Here is a 16,910-nt window from a genome sequence, read left to right as displayed (position 1 = left end):
TGAGGACTCCCCACTGCTCATGCCCTGTAAAATCTTCCCTCTGCCTTCTTCAACAAGACCGCACTGTGTCAACTGTCTGTGCATCTTAAGTAAGAATTTTGCATACTCTTATTTTAAGTTACCTATTGTGAAAGTTGATGGAGCCCTTGGATTTATGAAAATAATGTTCATTGATCTTGACATGTGAATATATATTGTTTTTCAATAGACGTGATGTACAGTGCGGATGTACCACCCCAGACTCCTTGTGTGTGAATGTCCGTCTTGTAAAAGTCTTTACTTGACATGTTTTTATGAAAGTTAAATATTTTCATGAGGTGTAATTGTAAATGGTGACATTTTTTGTGCCCATCATGCCTTTGAAAATAAAATTAAAGTCATACCATTCAAATAGATTGACTTGCCTTTTGTGTTCACATTGTGTACAAACATCGGGACTGTTTGGTTTGAATTGATGTTCTTGGCATTGTCAACAAATCAGTATCTGTAGAATTAATTATCAACACTTCTGTCACATGTTTGTCCCAAATATCACCTTCTATCCTCAGGTTTCCGTCTTGCATCCCTGAGTTTTACTGGTGTCTCCCTGTTTGACTTGTGCATGCCATTGTGACTCAGTTTCACAGTGATTGATAAGTGATAGTGAAAATTGTATGAAGATCCTCGAAAAACAAAAACATAAATGCTGATCTGTGAAACACATCCCTTTTATCTACTCTGGTGATTCAACTTAAAATAAACTCTTCAAAACCACAATAACATACTCTAATCAAACCAAAATGGTAATAACTGACAAAATATCAAACACTGGTAAATTCTAAAGGTAAATACGAGTATTCCAACTCTCAACAGTTATTTACACAATAAGTTATTTATATTTACAAAGATACAGACAAATCCAAATTGTCATAGATAATTGCACAATGCAGTATTATGGCGCATTCTCACACAATCCCACATTCTCACTACTGTCTATGAAACCTTTGCATACATGCCACACAAGATGACAGAGTTACCTCCCTTGTGGCGATCAGCACATGCACATCTTACCACCATACCTGCAGCACAGGTTTTACAAGACAACTGTGAGATGTAAAAAGATTATTTGTGTTGTTGCCCACAATTAAATGCACAAATAAACAAGTAGGTCGTAAAAATAAAATGGCTTTGATGAGATCGATTAAAGAATAACTTGAACTTGATTGTACATTCACACCAAACAGGTCGCTACGTCAAGATATCTATCCCCCCCCCCCCCCCCCAAGTTAGGTAAGAAACATTCTTTCTGCATTTTCAGATTTGGAATAAACAACATGAATGCCTTGTGACATATGTATGACTTAGTTTCATGGCGTATGTTCAGATTTGTGGCATATTTTCAAAAGCCCTGTACATAATGAAAAATGTAACGGTTTGAAAACATAGCAATATTCTAAAAATAAAACTGAGCCTAATGATTGTAAAGTGTCTACAAGGGGGAAGCAAGACAGAACCACAATAACAAACCGACAGCATCCCTTGACGTCAACATGATGCCACAACTAACAATTGAACACTCTGAAACCTACATCTGCATAACAAATATGTTACTGGTAATTGAACATTTAGCTGCAGTCAAGTACACACATAATGGTTTCGAAAATCCAGAAATATACTGAACAAAAGAAGTTAGGGATCATGAATATTTATTAGGTCCGGGTGTCGATCCCAGGCCGCGTCATACCAAAAGGCGTTAAAAGATGGTACTTCTTGTTACCTTGTCTGGCACTCGGCATTAAGGGGCTTAAATAAGGACTGGTCAGCTCAGAGTCAGTCTACTGTGTCTGAGTGGGGTAGGAGTATTTTTATTGAATTGTTTTCTAGTCTCCACTTAAAATACATATCCCCCTAAATATTCATGATCCCTAACTATTTTTGTTCAGTATAGTTCAGAAAACAGTGAATAAAAGAGGTGAAAGGTATCCCCCAAAGGTTCAGCATGTTATAAATTCTTTAAAGAACAATATTACAGATCGCAAGACTAAGACATGTTTATATTGAAAACAAATTTTCAAAAGCAAATAAATGCCATAAATTTAAACAATCAAAGCATCAGCACACATCATTCAAAATTAATACATTCAGGCATCGGTAACCTACAAAACCTAGACTTTGATGATAATGCATATATGTGTGTACAATCGTCATCATTGCTGTACAACCACTTAACAGTCAATGTCAAATTGAGTCATTACTTTTTAAACACATCAAACAATCATTAAGTCAAGAACAGACTTCAGTAATATATTTGGCCACATATTTAGATACAGAAAAAACAACATGAAATGTTGACAAGATCATGTGCAGAATTTAGCATTGTGCAAGATCTTTTCATTCCAAATTTTTACTGTATGATATATATAACATGACAAATAACATGGGTTGTGTTCCTGGGGTACATGCCGATATGGAGGCAACATGTATACTGAACTGTAAAAGAAAAGTCACATCCTGAAAGTTTCTTCATAAGTCTTGGCATGGCGCTATTATTGATACAAGAATGTTGGATCCACGTACTGGGGTGCCATTTATCAGGAAAGGGACAAGGAAATGCAAGTGAATTTATTTTTATTTTCATGGAAAGCATTCAGGGCTTTGTACCATGGTCGTATGTTAAGCTGTGTTTTGGTGACCTATCATATCCATATTTGTGTCACTTTTTCATCGTTCACATTAAATTTGTGAACTAATGTCACTAACGAGAGAACTTCAAAACAAGCATTGATATTTCAATGGGAAACTTTCATGGAGTATTCTCATGAAGTGATATTTCTTTTGCCATTCAGTATATTTTATATGACAATTTTTATTAAAATTAAAAAAATAAATATATTGGGAAAAAAGTTTATGTATTTGATTTAAGGGTAAGAAAAAATCAGAACTTACAGATGAGGATTGTTCAGTACAAAGTTTTACAAGTAATTTCCTCCAATCTGAAGGCGCTGGATCAGATGTGTTCAGTATATCCTTTTTATATGGCCTTGGACTTATATTTTGTTATGACTGCAAAGGATGTTAGTTTAAGGCCAGCCAATTTCACTGAAGTTCACAGCCAATGCCGATGCCACCATCTTGTGTGTAAACATATACATTACACTGAATATTCCCTATAGCCTTCTCACATAGACTGGTGACTGGCTGTATTGGCACTGCATAACCTTTATCATCATGTTCTTCTTGCATATATTCTGATGAATCTATTTCTGTCAAACAGCCATGTTGGGATTGTCCTCTTTACAAATGCCCAAGAACTTTGAATGCCAACAAATGCCATAAATATTGTTCATATAAAACAAAAAGCAAAATTGAGAAACCTCTTGAAGCTCTAAAATTTCAAAATCTGGACATGACATCACAAAAAAACCAATTGTCATTAATTAAGTTAAGAACTGTTCACACATATATTAAACAATTACAGCGTACATTGATTCCAATTCTCTGAAAAGTACAGGCTGAAAAGTTGTACGCTGACAGTCCTTGACAGTGACAGAAGGGGTTCAGGATAAAACAATCTTGGGGGGTGATAAGTCTAAATACCTTGCTAGCAACTCACTTCTTCTTTGAAGATCCCCAACCCCCACTTTGAAAACAGAAAACATTGACGCAGTCATGTCTTACATTTCCCCCCACAAATTAAGGCTGCCGTCCATACCAGGCTTAGCTGAAGCATCGTCTATATTGCACACACCACTGATTGCACATGTTGATACCTTGAAATATGAATGTCAAATAAATCTGTAGCCCTCTCTCAAGTTACCTATAGTGAGTGAGTTGTGTTTAATGCCGCTTTGAACAGTGTTCCAGTTATATTCACAGCATAGTTAGCTTTTGGACACACAAGACTTTAATTCCTAAATTTGCAATAAACACAAAGATTCTTGGTAAAAATTCCATCAATCTCTTACAATGCTGCTTTGGTGTAGTTAAAAAACTGGAGGTTTTGATATGGTTCTGAAATACAAAACCTTTGAAGTAACACCTATTAAATCCTTTATTAAATCATAAATGTATCAAAGATATTGGTCTTACCAGTGCTTTCTTGTTTTGCATATTTTTTTTGCATATATACTTGGTCAAAATTAAAAAATTTAAAAAAAAGATGAAAATGTTTTAGGATTGGTATTAGATTCACCCACACCCACAAAAGAAAACCACCACCCTGAACAAGAGCCCTGACTGATAAAATTTTCAACAGAATATAATCAGAAAAAAATAAAATAAAGCCTATTTTCTATAAATCTCTGCATTTTCACAAATTTCTTTTTCCAAATTTTGGATGAGTTTCATCTGCATCCAAAGAAAAACACATTTGTCGGAAGAGGATACACAATTTGGGAGTTCTTCCCAGTTAAAATGATCATCAACCATAGGGGTGTAAGGGAGAATACCCAAGGTGTTCAGTCAGTCAGCCCATTGCCTTCAGGGAGATGTACATAGGGATATTGAGGCAGACAGTTTAATCCAGGCAGGGTTCAAGTCCATTCTCATTATCTTGTATATGTATCCTAGCAGCAGAAGTTAATGCTACCCCATGGCTACAAAAAACTAAAAAAGTATACACACATTGAAGACCAGTTGCCCTGCATTTTGTTTTTATTTATGAAATGCTGTTATTTGTGATTTTCACATCACAACCTAGAACAGAAAACCTACTTTTCAAGAGTGTTCTAATCTGTCATACAGACCCTGAAACAAATATATCCAACACAGCCCATGCAAGTCTATAATGTTTGGCATGTCTAGATTACTGCAGTATCTGAAAATGAAGAAAGTCTCTGGACTCCTTTTTATTATATTTTATAACCATAATTTAACAACTGTTTTTTTCTGTAAAATATGTTCATTGCAGAGACTAGATGTACGTCTAAGGGTGTTCCTGTTCATGAGGTTGTAGAGGCCTGACAGCTTGGCAGATAAAGCTTTCATGGTAATTTCTAACACAGCATGGCATCCAATTTTGTTAAAGACAAGATATTAAATTCTCAGGTGAAATTGGCTAGTCGTGTGAGCAAATTGATAGATATGTAATGTTTCTTCTCACTTCAAGCTGTGCAGTTGACATGTGCTGAGTACTGAGAGTGGTGCAGCTGTGGGATGCAGATGGCAGGAGAGACCCCATCAGGAAGAAGTGAGGAGAGCACACTATGGGCCAGTTGTTTGTGCAAGGACAAAGTGAGTTTCCTTCAGTCCCGTCAAGCTGATTTTAAGGCCTATTTTAATTGCTTTACAGCGTTTTTGTTGGAACTAAACAAAACCTATGATTTGAAGTGATCTCTAAAAATACAGCCAAGTGGTTAAAGCGTTCGCTCGTCACGCCGAAGACCCGGGTTCGATTCCCGACATGGGTACAATGTGTGAAGCCCATTTCTGGTGTCCCCTGCCGTGATTTTGCTGCAATATTGTTAAAAGCGGCGTAAAACCATACTCACTCACTCACTAAAAATACATGTTAAAGCTTATCCCATTGACCCACACTAAAGGTTTGTTTTTTCTTTACTAAATTAGATAGACTTGGCTCCACGAAAAAAATAGAATTATTATCATATTGTATTTTACTCCAAATTTATGAAATTTTTAGTCAGTGGATCCATGAACCCAGTCATTAAAAACTCTGCCTGACATAGTTTCCATTTTGGAGACAGGCAGAGTTGCTTCCCTTAGCCATGCCAAGAACGTTTAATGATGGGTTCACATCAGAGATTTGCCCTAATTTACTGAAGTGGTAAAACATGATGACTTATGTCAATTTAGTCTTTGCTACCTTGTTAAGCTTATGACCTAACCAGGGCACCCTGTCCAGCAAACCACAGGTAAGAGGCAGGGGATTAGCTGTGCACTACACCATTTAGTTGGTTGTTTTGAGCTGTAGAAGTTTCAGGACATCATCTGTGCCAGGGGATGGCTGTCTTCACTGTCATGTTAGCCACCAATATCGGCCACAGGACACTGCATGGCACAATCTCCTCTTGTCATAATGTTCAATGTAGGACACAAATTGATTTCAATAGTTTCTGTGCTTATGATAGAAATACTCAAACAATAATATACATCAGAAAGTGTTATAATTACCACAAATGTCACACGAGTATTACCCAAGACTGTAGCCTATAGACAGTGTATGTACAGTGTGATGGCGAGAGACGGAGGAGACACAGACCCACCTGGGGCCGTGTCACTGATGTTAGGCTGTGGAGTGAGCGAGCTTTCATTTCAGCTGAGAGTCTACCAACATGACTCCACCCTCTCCATGTGCTTGTTTATTTTTTCATGACCTTGCTAAAGGATGGTAAATTCAAAAGCAGTGACATAAATATTAAAATCAAAACATTAGCAATGCTAAATTCCATTCCTTGTTCAACAGATCTGAGTTCCCTTGAGTAAACATTATGTACCGGTAAACTTTGTCTGATAAAAAACCCATTATTTATATCTCTAAGATTTTGTTTAGTTATAACATTATTTAACCTCCCATACCCGATTTGTTTCACGACATTTCCCTTTAGTGACCCTGCCTCATCCCACATTGTAATGAATGACAGATCTCAAGTGTATGTCCCATCTCCAGGTCACTCCCCAGTGCGGGGGGACGTCGTGCGGGGTGATGTTGTGTCACCCTTCTGCACCACAGATCTCTCCTCCTGTTGGGGTAATTGTTATTGCACTCACAGTCAGCTCAAAGAGTTTGACTCTCTGCATCACTGCACTATGTATTGATAATGTGCCTCCAGTCTAGACTTTCCACATTCAGATGTGCATCATCATTCACCCACTGTCCACTGATAATTCTATGTCTCCACACTGACCATAACATGATACAAACTTGCCTAAATTGAGTCCAATTAAATAATCATATACCATTACCAAAATGTGATGCTAAATATCTAAATATTACCCTAGAAGAAAATTATTTCCATATTGGAATTGCTCTTTGGGGCCCGTCCAGAAATATAATCTTAAATGGGTTTTTTTCAAATTGATCAAATCATCCTGTCTGCCATATAAGTGGGACTTGTCATTCTATCTGTGCTCAGCATCTGATGTTGGTGTAGACATTGTGGTGGAATCCTCGGAGAGTCCATGTGACAGGGCAGAGTGGTGGGAGCCTCCCTACAGATGCTCCAGAGTCCCATAGGTCCGAGAGTCCATGTTGCAGGGTGGAGTGGTGGGAGCCTCCCTACAGATGCTCCAGTGTCCCATAGGTCCGAGAGTCCATGTTGCAGGGTGGAGTGGTGGGAGCCTCCCTACAGATGCTCCAGTGTCCCATAGGTCCGAGAGTCCATGTTGCAGGGTGGAGTGGTGGGAGCCTCCCTACAGATGCTCCAGTGTCCCATAGGTCCGAGAGTCCATGTTGCAGGGTGGAGTGGTGGGAGCCTCCCTACAGATGCTCCAGTGTCCCATAGGTCCGAGAGTCCATGTTGCAGGGTGGAGTGGTGGGAGCCTCCCTACAGATGCTCCAGTGTCCCATAGGTCCGAGAGTCCATGTTGCAGGGTGGAGTGGTGGGAGCCTCCTTACAGATGCTCCAGTGTCCCATAGGTCCGAGAGTCCATGTTGCAGGGTGGAGTGGTGGGAGCCTCCCTACAGATGCTCCAGTGTCCCATAGGTCCGAGAGTCCATGTTGCAGGGTGGAGTGGTGGGAGCCTCCCTACAGATGCTCCAGTGTCCCATAGGTCCGAGAGTCCATGTTGCAGGTGGAGTGGTGGGAGCCTCCCTACAGATGCTCCAGTGTCCCATAGGTCCGAGAGTCCATGTTGCAGGGTGGAGTGGTGGGAGCCTCCCTACAGATGCTCCAGAGTCCCATAGGTCAGAGAGTCCATGTGACAGGGCGGAGTGGTGGGAGCCTCCCTACAGATGCTCCAGTGTCCCATAGGTCGGAGAGTCCATGTTGCAGGGTGGAGTGGTGGGAGCCTCCCTACAGATGCTCCAGTGTCCCATAGGTCGGAGAGTCCATGTTGCAGGGTGGAGTGGTGGGAGCCTCCCCTACAGATGCTCCAGTGTCCAATAGGTTGGAGAGTCCATGTTGCAGGGTGGAGTGGTGGGAGCCTCCCTACAGATGCTCCAGTGTCCCATAGGTCGGAGAGTCCATGTTGCAGGGTGGAGTGGTGGGAGCCTCCCCTACAGATGCTCCAGTGTCCCATAGGTCGGAGAGTCCATGTTGCAGGGTGGAGTGGTGGGAGCCTCCCTACAGATGCTCCAGAGTCCCATAGGTCGGAGAGTCCATGTGACAGGGCGGAGTGGTGGGAGCCTCCCTACAGATGCTCCAGTGTCCCATAGGTCAGAGAGTCCATGTTGCAGGTCACTGTTCACTTGTTCCACTGCTGGCCTGGGTTACAGTCCTATCCTTGGTAAGTCAACTGTTTTACAGGCAGTGGTGTTGTGATTATGGTGTTGACTTGTCCCAGAGACGTTACAGTTTGTGAAGCCAATGGTGTGTTACAGGTGGTGGAGTGGGAGGTTAGTGTTCAGTTGTCCCACAGACAGCTTCAGCTGCAGTCCTGTCATCGTTACAGATGGAGACGCCCCCTGCTGTTGTCATGTTTGAGATCCTGCTAACCACAGAACCAACCCATGGATCCCATGAACTGGATATGTTCCTTCCAGTTAGCCCTGTCCTAATGTCTTGTGACCGTCTTAATAACACCTTGTACAAATCTTCATTGGCCAGATTCCATCCCTCATATTCATAAAAGCAAACATAAATAGAATTTTCATCTGACAAGTTTCAGTCATTCCATAGGACAATCGTTACAACAGAACAGTAGCCAGCAAGCCATCTCACAAAGTAGCCAAACTCTTACAGAACTTTACAAACGACAATACCAGTTTACAATTGTCAGAGGTCAAAGCTGAAGTTTCAGATGAAAATATCTGTAACAGAGCTTGTCAATACTAAACATAGTGTGACCTGGTTCGTTCTTGTGATTGTAACTTTGTGACCAATCATAAAGTACCCAATTTGCTGAGAGAGTCAGTTATCAATGACTGACATATTCAGTTACGAAATTAAGTTTTGTAAAAAGTCAGTAAGTCCGATAACGGCGTTCGTCCATTCCCTGGGCACCATCATCCATGTCATACTCCTCCATTGTCGACAGCCGCTGCTTGTAGCCAGGGTGCTTCTTCATCAGTGACCTCTCAACATCCTTCAGCTTCAACAACAAAAGCATCCACATCAGCACCACAGCATTAATAGTAGCCCACACTATTGCAATAGTATTGCGATGGTAGTGAACCAACTTTAAGGCTTGATGATTATGTCAATTAATGTATTAGAAATGAATATAGTATTGCTGACTATATCAAAGTCGCCATTTTCCTCTTTGTTGCTACTCAAAACAAGGGAAGTAACTCTTATCTGAACTTATTATAATCCTTGCTAACCAACACAAAGGCATGTTTGATATTTGCATAGTTTATGTTTTATCTATAACTAATAGCAACTATTGAATCTACTGATTTTATGCATACTATCAACAATACTACTGACATTCGGATGTAGTACTATCATACAGCAAACAAATGCAATACATAGGGCGACATATATATCGCAACATCTGACGTATCTTAATAGTCCTTGAAATGATACACTGCTGGCAGACAAAGGCTTGTTTTGTCAAGCATGATGAGTTACCTCTATCTCTGGCCCCGGCCATGACGGCAGGCCGGGGTGGGTCGGGGAGGGCTGTCCAGACTGCGGTGCTGTGGAGAGGGGTCGGACCATCGAGGAGACAGAGGCTGTGGACATTCGGGAGGACATGGACAGCGTGCGCCGTCTGAATGGCCGCTGGGGGCGATCAGTGTCCAACTCCTCATCCTGGAAACAGAACACACATCTATCACAGTTGGCAATAGGTAATCTCAAAGAATGTTTTCACATCAGTAGAAAACAAAAGGTAACAATTGAGAGAATTATACCTTTTTCTTTATTAAGAAAACCCCAACGTTGTAAGTATATCAAGCCCCTGTGAACAGTGCTAATTAAGATGCCTCAGTGTGCCGGGAAGTTTAACAACTAGCAAGTTTACTAAAGGTACCATTTACATACAAGTCTTGATACAAACTTACAATGTCGTCGGTCAGCACAACAGCATTCTCATTTTCTGCGGCTCTCTTCTTACGAAGCTCGACCATCATCTCTCGAAACTGCTCCTTCAGATGCTCGATCTTCTTCATGGCATGAGCCTCGTTGTGGGAGAACTTCCGTGCAGAATGCGACTCGAGCTGCAGCTTCAGGTCATGCAGCTCCTGCTGTACTAGCGACATCTGCAGCTGGATCTGCAAGGGGAGACAACTCTGTAGTTCCCTTATTGGGAGAGTGACTCATTGATGCAGGTTGTATAGACATTTACCACTTTGATCAAGTCCATGAAATCAGTGAGAATCTTAGCTTCGGACACAGCTTAAAGATAAGCATTTTCTAAAGGACGCAACTCTGATCATATAAGTCCATTGCCTCAGACAACCAGACACCGGGTAACACCCAATCCCTTCAGTGGTCAGGGTAGTGTGTTATCATCCAGGTATTAGATTAACCCAAGTAGACATTGTGAACACCCAATCCCTAGTCAGCTGAGACATGGGCTATTTTCTTGGCTGGAATTGCCCAAGTAGCACAAATGAACTTTATAAATGATGTATGTGCACTGTGTGTGTGCATGGGCGGATACAGCTTTTTTGAAAAGGGGGGTTGCACAATTAAGATCTATTTATTGTCTTTGGTGGTAATTTATACAGAAATAAAGATTTTTTTCGAAATAAAAAGGGGGGGTGCGCACCCCAGCACCCCCCATCTGTATCCGCCCATGGTGTGTGTGTGTGTGTGTGTGTGTGTGTGTGTGTGTGTGTCTGCATGCGCGTGCACACACCTGTTTCATCAAGTAAAGCATCTCAAAGCAACATGTGCCTACAGTGATCAATAACAACATATATACATCCTTAAACAGACACCTTGTATGGCGATGCCAAGAATTACTGAAATTCTAATCATTTTAAGCTTAGATTTAAGAAGACAGCGATGGTACAGAAATAGTTTCTGACACTCTGTGAGCTAATTTCTACACATAGTGCCCATGTTCAAGGGATCATGAAGTAAAGTTTGTTGTTGGAAGCTATCCAACACCAATATATCCATCTCGGGTTTACGACAGATGCAGCCTCCGCACCGGGGCCGCTTGCATCGCGCTAATACACAGCCAATTAGATACACTTACATATCATCTCAAAACCAATTAGCTGCTCCAGCACACACAGCATCATAGGCCTACCTTGTTCATTCTGGGTTCTATTTCAACACATTTACTTCATCCTTGGTAAAACTTTTCTATAATTTGTAGACAGCTGTAAAATACTGACATGATTGTACCTTCATTCAGATAAAGACCCAGCACTTCTTTTGAATCTGTGATGAACGTCACATTCAAATTACTGCTGTTTGAAAACTTTAAATGTATTTAGGCGAATATGATGGCAGGTGGTTAATTTCAAGCTGTATTTTCCTGAAACTTGCTTTATTGTTCTTTTTTTACTTTAGATAATAAACAGGTTTGTAACATCAACATGTCTACCTTTGTATACAAATGAACTTGGAAATATCAATTTAGCCATAAAGTTTTATATTTTTCCAATACTTTGTTTACATAGCTGCTGACCCCAAAATGCTGAACATTAAAACTGTAAGGCTGATCTTTTATCTTCCCATCCAGGCTAAGACTTTCATTAAAACAAATATTCCAAAGTTGAATCACATGGGAAGGGGAAGTAACTCTTGACTTGTCAATCAAAGAAATATTCAAAGCAGCATGTATCTTGATTAACCAGTACATGTGTTTCTATTTACACTACTGACTATAGTTTTGTGAGAAGACTTCAATAAATAGACTGTTTTATAAATATTTCAATCACAAACCCCATGGTCTTAAAAATATCTAATTGGGAACCAAGAAATCATGAAGAGGAAACCAAAGTTCCTCTCTATCCTAATGATGATATGTGCCCAATGGAGATCACAGAGGGAGTAGCTAGAGAGGGGGTAAAGGTGATGTATTTACCTGTTCCACAATGAGATCACTAAGGGAGTAGCTAGAGAGGGGGTAAAGGTGATGTATTTACCTGTTCCACAATGAGATCACTGAGGGAGTAGCTAGAGAGGGGATAAAGGTGATGTATTTACCTGTTCAACAATGAGATCACTGGGGGAGTAGCTAGAGAGGGGATAAAGGTGACGTATTTACCTGTTCCATGGTGAAGTTACTGAGGGACTAGCTACTGAGGGGATAAAGTAACGTATTTACCTGTTCCACAGTGATATCACCTTGGGACTAGCTAGAGAGGGGATAAAGTGACGTATTTACCTGTTCCACAATGAGATCTCTGAAGGAGTAGCTAGAGAGGGGATAAAATGACGTATTTACCTGTTCCACGGTGAGATCACTGAGGGAGTAGCTGGAGAGGGGATAAAGTTATATATTTACCTGTTCCACAGTGAGATCACTGAGGGAGTAGCTAGAGAGGGGATTAAGTGACGTATTTACCTGTTCTACAGTGAGATTTCTGAGGGAGTAGCTAGAGACGGGATAATGGTGATGTATTTCCCTGTTTCTCGGTGAGATCACTGAGGGAGTAGCTAGAAAGGGGATAAAGTGACATATTTCCCTGTTCCACAGTGAGATCACTGAGGGAGTAGCTAGAAAGGGGATAACGGTGATGTATTTACCTGTTCCACAGTGAGATCACTGAGGGAGTAGCTAGAGAGGGGATAAAGTGACGTATTTACCTGTTCCACAGTGAGATTTCTGAGGGAGTAGCTAGAGAGGGGATAAAGGTGACGTACTTACCTGTTCCTCGGTGAGATCACTGAGGGAGTAGCTAGAGAGGGAAAAAGTTATGTATTTACCTGTTCCACGGTGAGGTATCTGAGGGCATAGCGAGAGAGGGGATAAAGTTACATTTTTACCTGTTCCACGGTGAGATCACTGAGGGAGTAGCTAGAGAAGGGATAAAGTTATGTATTTACCTGTTCCATGGTGAGATCACTGAGGGAGTAGCTGGAGAGGGGATAAAGTTATATATTTACTTGTTCCACGGTGAGATCACTGAGGGAGTAGCTAGAAAGGGGATAAAGTGACGTATTTTACCTGTTCCATGGTGACATCACTGAGGGAGTAGCTAGAAAGGGGATAACAGTGATGTATTTACCTGTTCCATGGCGAGATCACTGAGGGAGTAGCTAGAGAGGGGATTAAGTTATGTATTTACCTGTTCCACAGTGAGATATCTGAGGGAGTAGCTAGAGAGGGGATAAAGTGACGTATTTACCTGTTCCATGGTGAGATCACTGAGGGAGTAGCTAGAGAGGGGATAAAGTGACTTATTTACCTGTTCCACGGTGAGATCACTGAGGGAGTAGCTAGAGACGGGATAATGGTGATGTATTTACCTGTTCCTCGGTGAGATCACTGAGGGAGTAGCTAGAGAGGGGATAAAGTTATGTATTTACCTGTTCCACGGTTAGATCACTGAGGGAGTAGCTAGAGAGGGGATAAAGTGACGTATTTACCTGTTCCACAGTGAGATTTCTGAGGGAGTAGCTAGAGAGGGGATAAAGGTGATGTATTTACCTGTTCCATGGTGAGATCACTGAGGGAGTAGCTAGAGAGGGAAAAAGTTATGTATTTACCTGTTCCATGGTGAGATCACTGAGGGAGTAGCTAGAGAGGGGATAAAGTGACGTATTTACCTGTTCCACGGTGAGATCACTGAGGGAGTAGCTAGAGAGGGGATAATGTGACGTATTTACTTGTTCCATGGTGAGTTCACTGAGGGAGTAGCTAGAGAGGGGATAATGTGACGTATTTACTTGTTCCATGGTGAGATCACTGAGGGAGTAGCTAGAGAGGGGATAAAGTGACGTATTTACCTGTTCCACGGTGAGATCACTGAGGGAGTAGCTAGAGAGGGGATAATGTGACGTATTTACTTGTTCCATGGTGAGTTCACTGAGGGAGTAGCTAGAGAGGGGATAAAGTGACTTATTTACCTGTTCCACGGTGAGGTATCTGAGGGCGTAGCTAGAGAGGGGATAAAGGGACGTATTTACCTATTCCACAGTGAGATCGCTGAGGGAGTAGCTAGAGAGAGGATAATGTGACGTATTTACCTGTTCCACGGTGAGTTCACTGAGGGAGTAGCTAGAGAGGGGATAAAGTGACGTATTTACCTGTTCTACGGTGAGGTATCTGAGGGCGTAGCTAGAGAGGGGATAAAGTGACGTATTTATCTGTTCCACAGTGAGATCACTGAGGGAGTAGCTAGAGAGGGGAAAAAGTTATGTATTTACCTGTTCCACAATGAGATCACTGAGGGAGTAGCTGGAGAAGGGGATAAAGTTACATATTTACTTGTTCCACGGTGAGATCACTGAGGGAGTAGCTAGAGAGGGGATAAAGTTATATATTTACCTGTTCCACGGTGAGATCACTGAGGGAGTAGCTAGAGAGGGGATAAAGTTACATATTTACCTGTTCCACGGTGAGATCACTGAGGGAGTAGCTAGAGAGGGGATAAAGTTACATATTTACCTGTTCCACGGTGAGATCACTGAGGGAGTAGCTGGAGAGGGGATAAAGTTACATATTTACCTGTTCCATGGTGAGATCACTGAGGGAGTAGCTAGAGAGGGGATAAAGTTACATATTTACCTGTTCCACGGTGAGATCACTGAGGGAGTAGCTAGAGAGGAGCTGCATAGATTCCATGCGGCGGCAAATCTGCTCACCAGGAATACGCCGATGAGCCAGGAGTTTGGATAACGAATCCATCTGAAATAATCACAAATTTTACTGAGGCATTGTATGAAAAGCGAAAACTAGGGTTGGGGAGTAGTTTATGTTTTTGAGATCAAATTGCATTTTTCATCAGAAAACAGTTTACGCTTAGCGCCAAAAATGCATTGCTCGTATTCCCCAAGACATTTATATTAGCCTTAGTTTAGCTTTAGTGTTCCTTGGCCCATTGTCACTCCAGGTCTCGACCTTGCAACTTGTGTCCTGTTTGACATTGAGATTTAATGGCAATCACTAACTGTGTTACATTGTAAAATCTGAATTTGCAGACGTATATCGCATCATTTTAACAACTTTAATCAGATTTGCTTGAATCAGTTTCAGGTTTTGTTTGTTTGTTTGTTGTTTAACGCCACACTCAGCAATATTCCAGCTTCAAGTACCACATGCTTGTCATAGAGGTGACTTAGTTGGTGAATCCTGTGGCCAGGCTCAGTGACTTTGTTTATTCATGTCTGCTTGTTTGTTTGTTGTTTAACCACGCACTCAGCAATATTCCAGCCATCTTCCCGAGGCAAGGGAGTTAACTGACTATAAAAGTCCAGTTTCCACAGTTGCCGAACTAGGCTGGTATTATGGAGTTATATTTTGGCTGGACTAACGAGTCTATGTATAGTCCAATCAAAATCAAAATCCGGTTAGTAAACTGTCGTGCAGATTTCGGTCAATGGCATGATTTGCAAAGCATGTGCACCTCCAACTCGTTGTCAACAGATATTTTCCAAGTCTTTTCACGTTTTCAATCAAGGTGCTCACGTGATTTGATGCACTTCGCGAGGTAAAACCCGTTTTATCACAATATAGATTTTGATTATCGAGCAGATCGTCTTGACTGGGCGCCAACATTTTGTTTGAAACAAATGCAAGTGATACGAGAGGTGGAATCTGATTGGTCTATAGGAGAGGCTTATAAGGAACATAACTTGCAATAACAACTGGTGGCGCTACGATTGAGCCCAGGAATTCCAGCCTATTTCGGCAAGGGTGGAAACTGGACTTTTACAGTCAGTTAACTCCCTTGCCTCGGTAAGATGTATTCCAACTATATGATGTAGTTTATAAAAAATCGAGTCTGGACCAGACAGTCCAGCCATTAATATCATATTGGGATCGATGACATGCATCAACCAAGTCAGCGAGCCTGACCACCCGATCCCGTTAGTCGCCTCTTACGCCAAACATAGTCGTTTTTTACGCCAAGCATTGGTTGCTGAAGACCTATTCTACCCCGGATCTTCACAGGTCGTTTATGCATGTATAGTACCTCTTTAGCAAGGCAGAGTCTAGTATATTTCCTTAAGGACCGGTAAAGCAAATACATGGTCTGTAGGTTCCATGTTATTTTGAGGATGAGCAAAGTAATCTAAATATGTATGACTTTTAAACTCAGCAATAGATCAACTCAAAACTCTTAGCAAATGCAGCAAGCTAAACAACCCTGCATGGTACAGTGGTTACCTTCTTGGCTGGTTTCTCATTCTAATAACGCACACTCACTTGTATGAACACAATAAATTATCTGTCCTTTAAAACCATTTTTGGTCAGCATCATTGTGTCTGGTAGAGATCCAACAGAACAAGTAAATATTTAAGTTGACCTTATCAACAGAAACCCTATTAGTAAATATCACACTTCAATGATGTGTGCAATAAGTGAATATCACCCACACATATTGATATCACATGATGCCGGTCTGGACGTCTTAAGGCAGTGCTTTATGATGATCTTTAGACCTCTCACATGTGACTCTTCTTGATCACCAAAACAACAAAGGCACAGAGCGAGCACCTTGCTGGACACTTATATCACATGGCTCAAGCTGTGGCAATCTACAGGAACTGTGAGCTAATTATGTAGAATGTGGTCATTCTTCTACATGGTAGTGTCGCTATATGGCTGAAATAATGCCGATGCGACATTAAATTTTAACTCACTCACTCTACACTGTAGTATCATGCATGGCAAAATAAGATCTCAATTATAGGTAAACTGGTCTGCTGCCATCTAGTAAGTCATATCTTATGTGGTGTGG

At 41.3% G+C, this 16,910-nt stretch overlaps 1 protein-coding gene and 1 long non-coding RNA gene across 3 annotated transcripts in view; one reads left to right on the top strand and one right to left on the bottom strand.

Annotated features, from left to right (window-relative positions):
• Positions 1 to 691: 691 nt before the first annotated feature.
• The window catches only part of LOC124110828, a 110,091-nt gene continuing 93,872 nt past the window's right edge, over positions 692 to 16,910 (bottom strand). For both annotated transcript variants that reach the window (XM_046470278.2, XM_046470269.2), the window contains exons 3-6: positions 14,734 to 14,853; positions 10,103 to 10,312; positions 9,669 to 9,851; positions 692 to 9,186 (exon numbers count right to left, since the gene is read on the bottom strand). In XM_046470278.2, the coding sequence (XP_046326234.2) occupies positions 9,058 to 9,186; positions 9,669 to 9,851; positions 10,103 to 10,312; positions 14,734 to 14,853 (642 nt within the window). In that variant the 3' untranslated portion in view covers positions 692 to 9,057. The remainder of the gene's footprint in view (positions 9,187 to 9,668; positions 9,852 to 10,102; positions 10,313 to 14,733; positions 14,854 to 16,910) is intronic.
• The window catches only part of LOC125372970, a 41,981-nt gene continuing 30,809 nt past the window's right edge, over positions 5,739 to 16,910 (top strand). The window contains exon 1 of the long non-coding RNA XR_007218297.1: positions 5,739 to 5,849. This is a non-coding gene — a long non-coding RNA (uncharacterized LOC125372970). The remainder of the gene's footprint in view (positions 5,850 to 16,910) is intronic.

Source organism: Haliotis rufescens, unplaced genomic scaffold, assembly GCF_023055435.1.
Source record: "Haliotis rufescens isolate VD_foot unplaced genomic scaffold, xgHalRufe1.0.p SCAF_5, whole genome shotgun sequence".
Classification (NCBI taxonomy): Eukaryota; Metazoa; Mollusca; class Gastropoda; order Lepetellida; family Haliotidae; genus Haliotis; species Haliotis rufescens.
The sequence above is the reverse complement of the archived record's forward strand: the minus strand, read 5'-3'. Positions and strand labels throughout refer to the sequence as shown.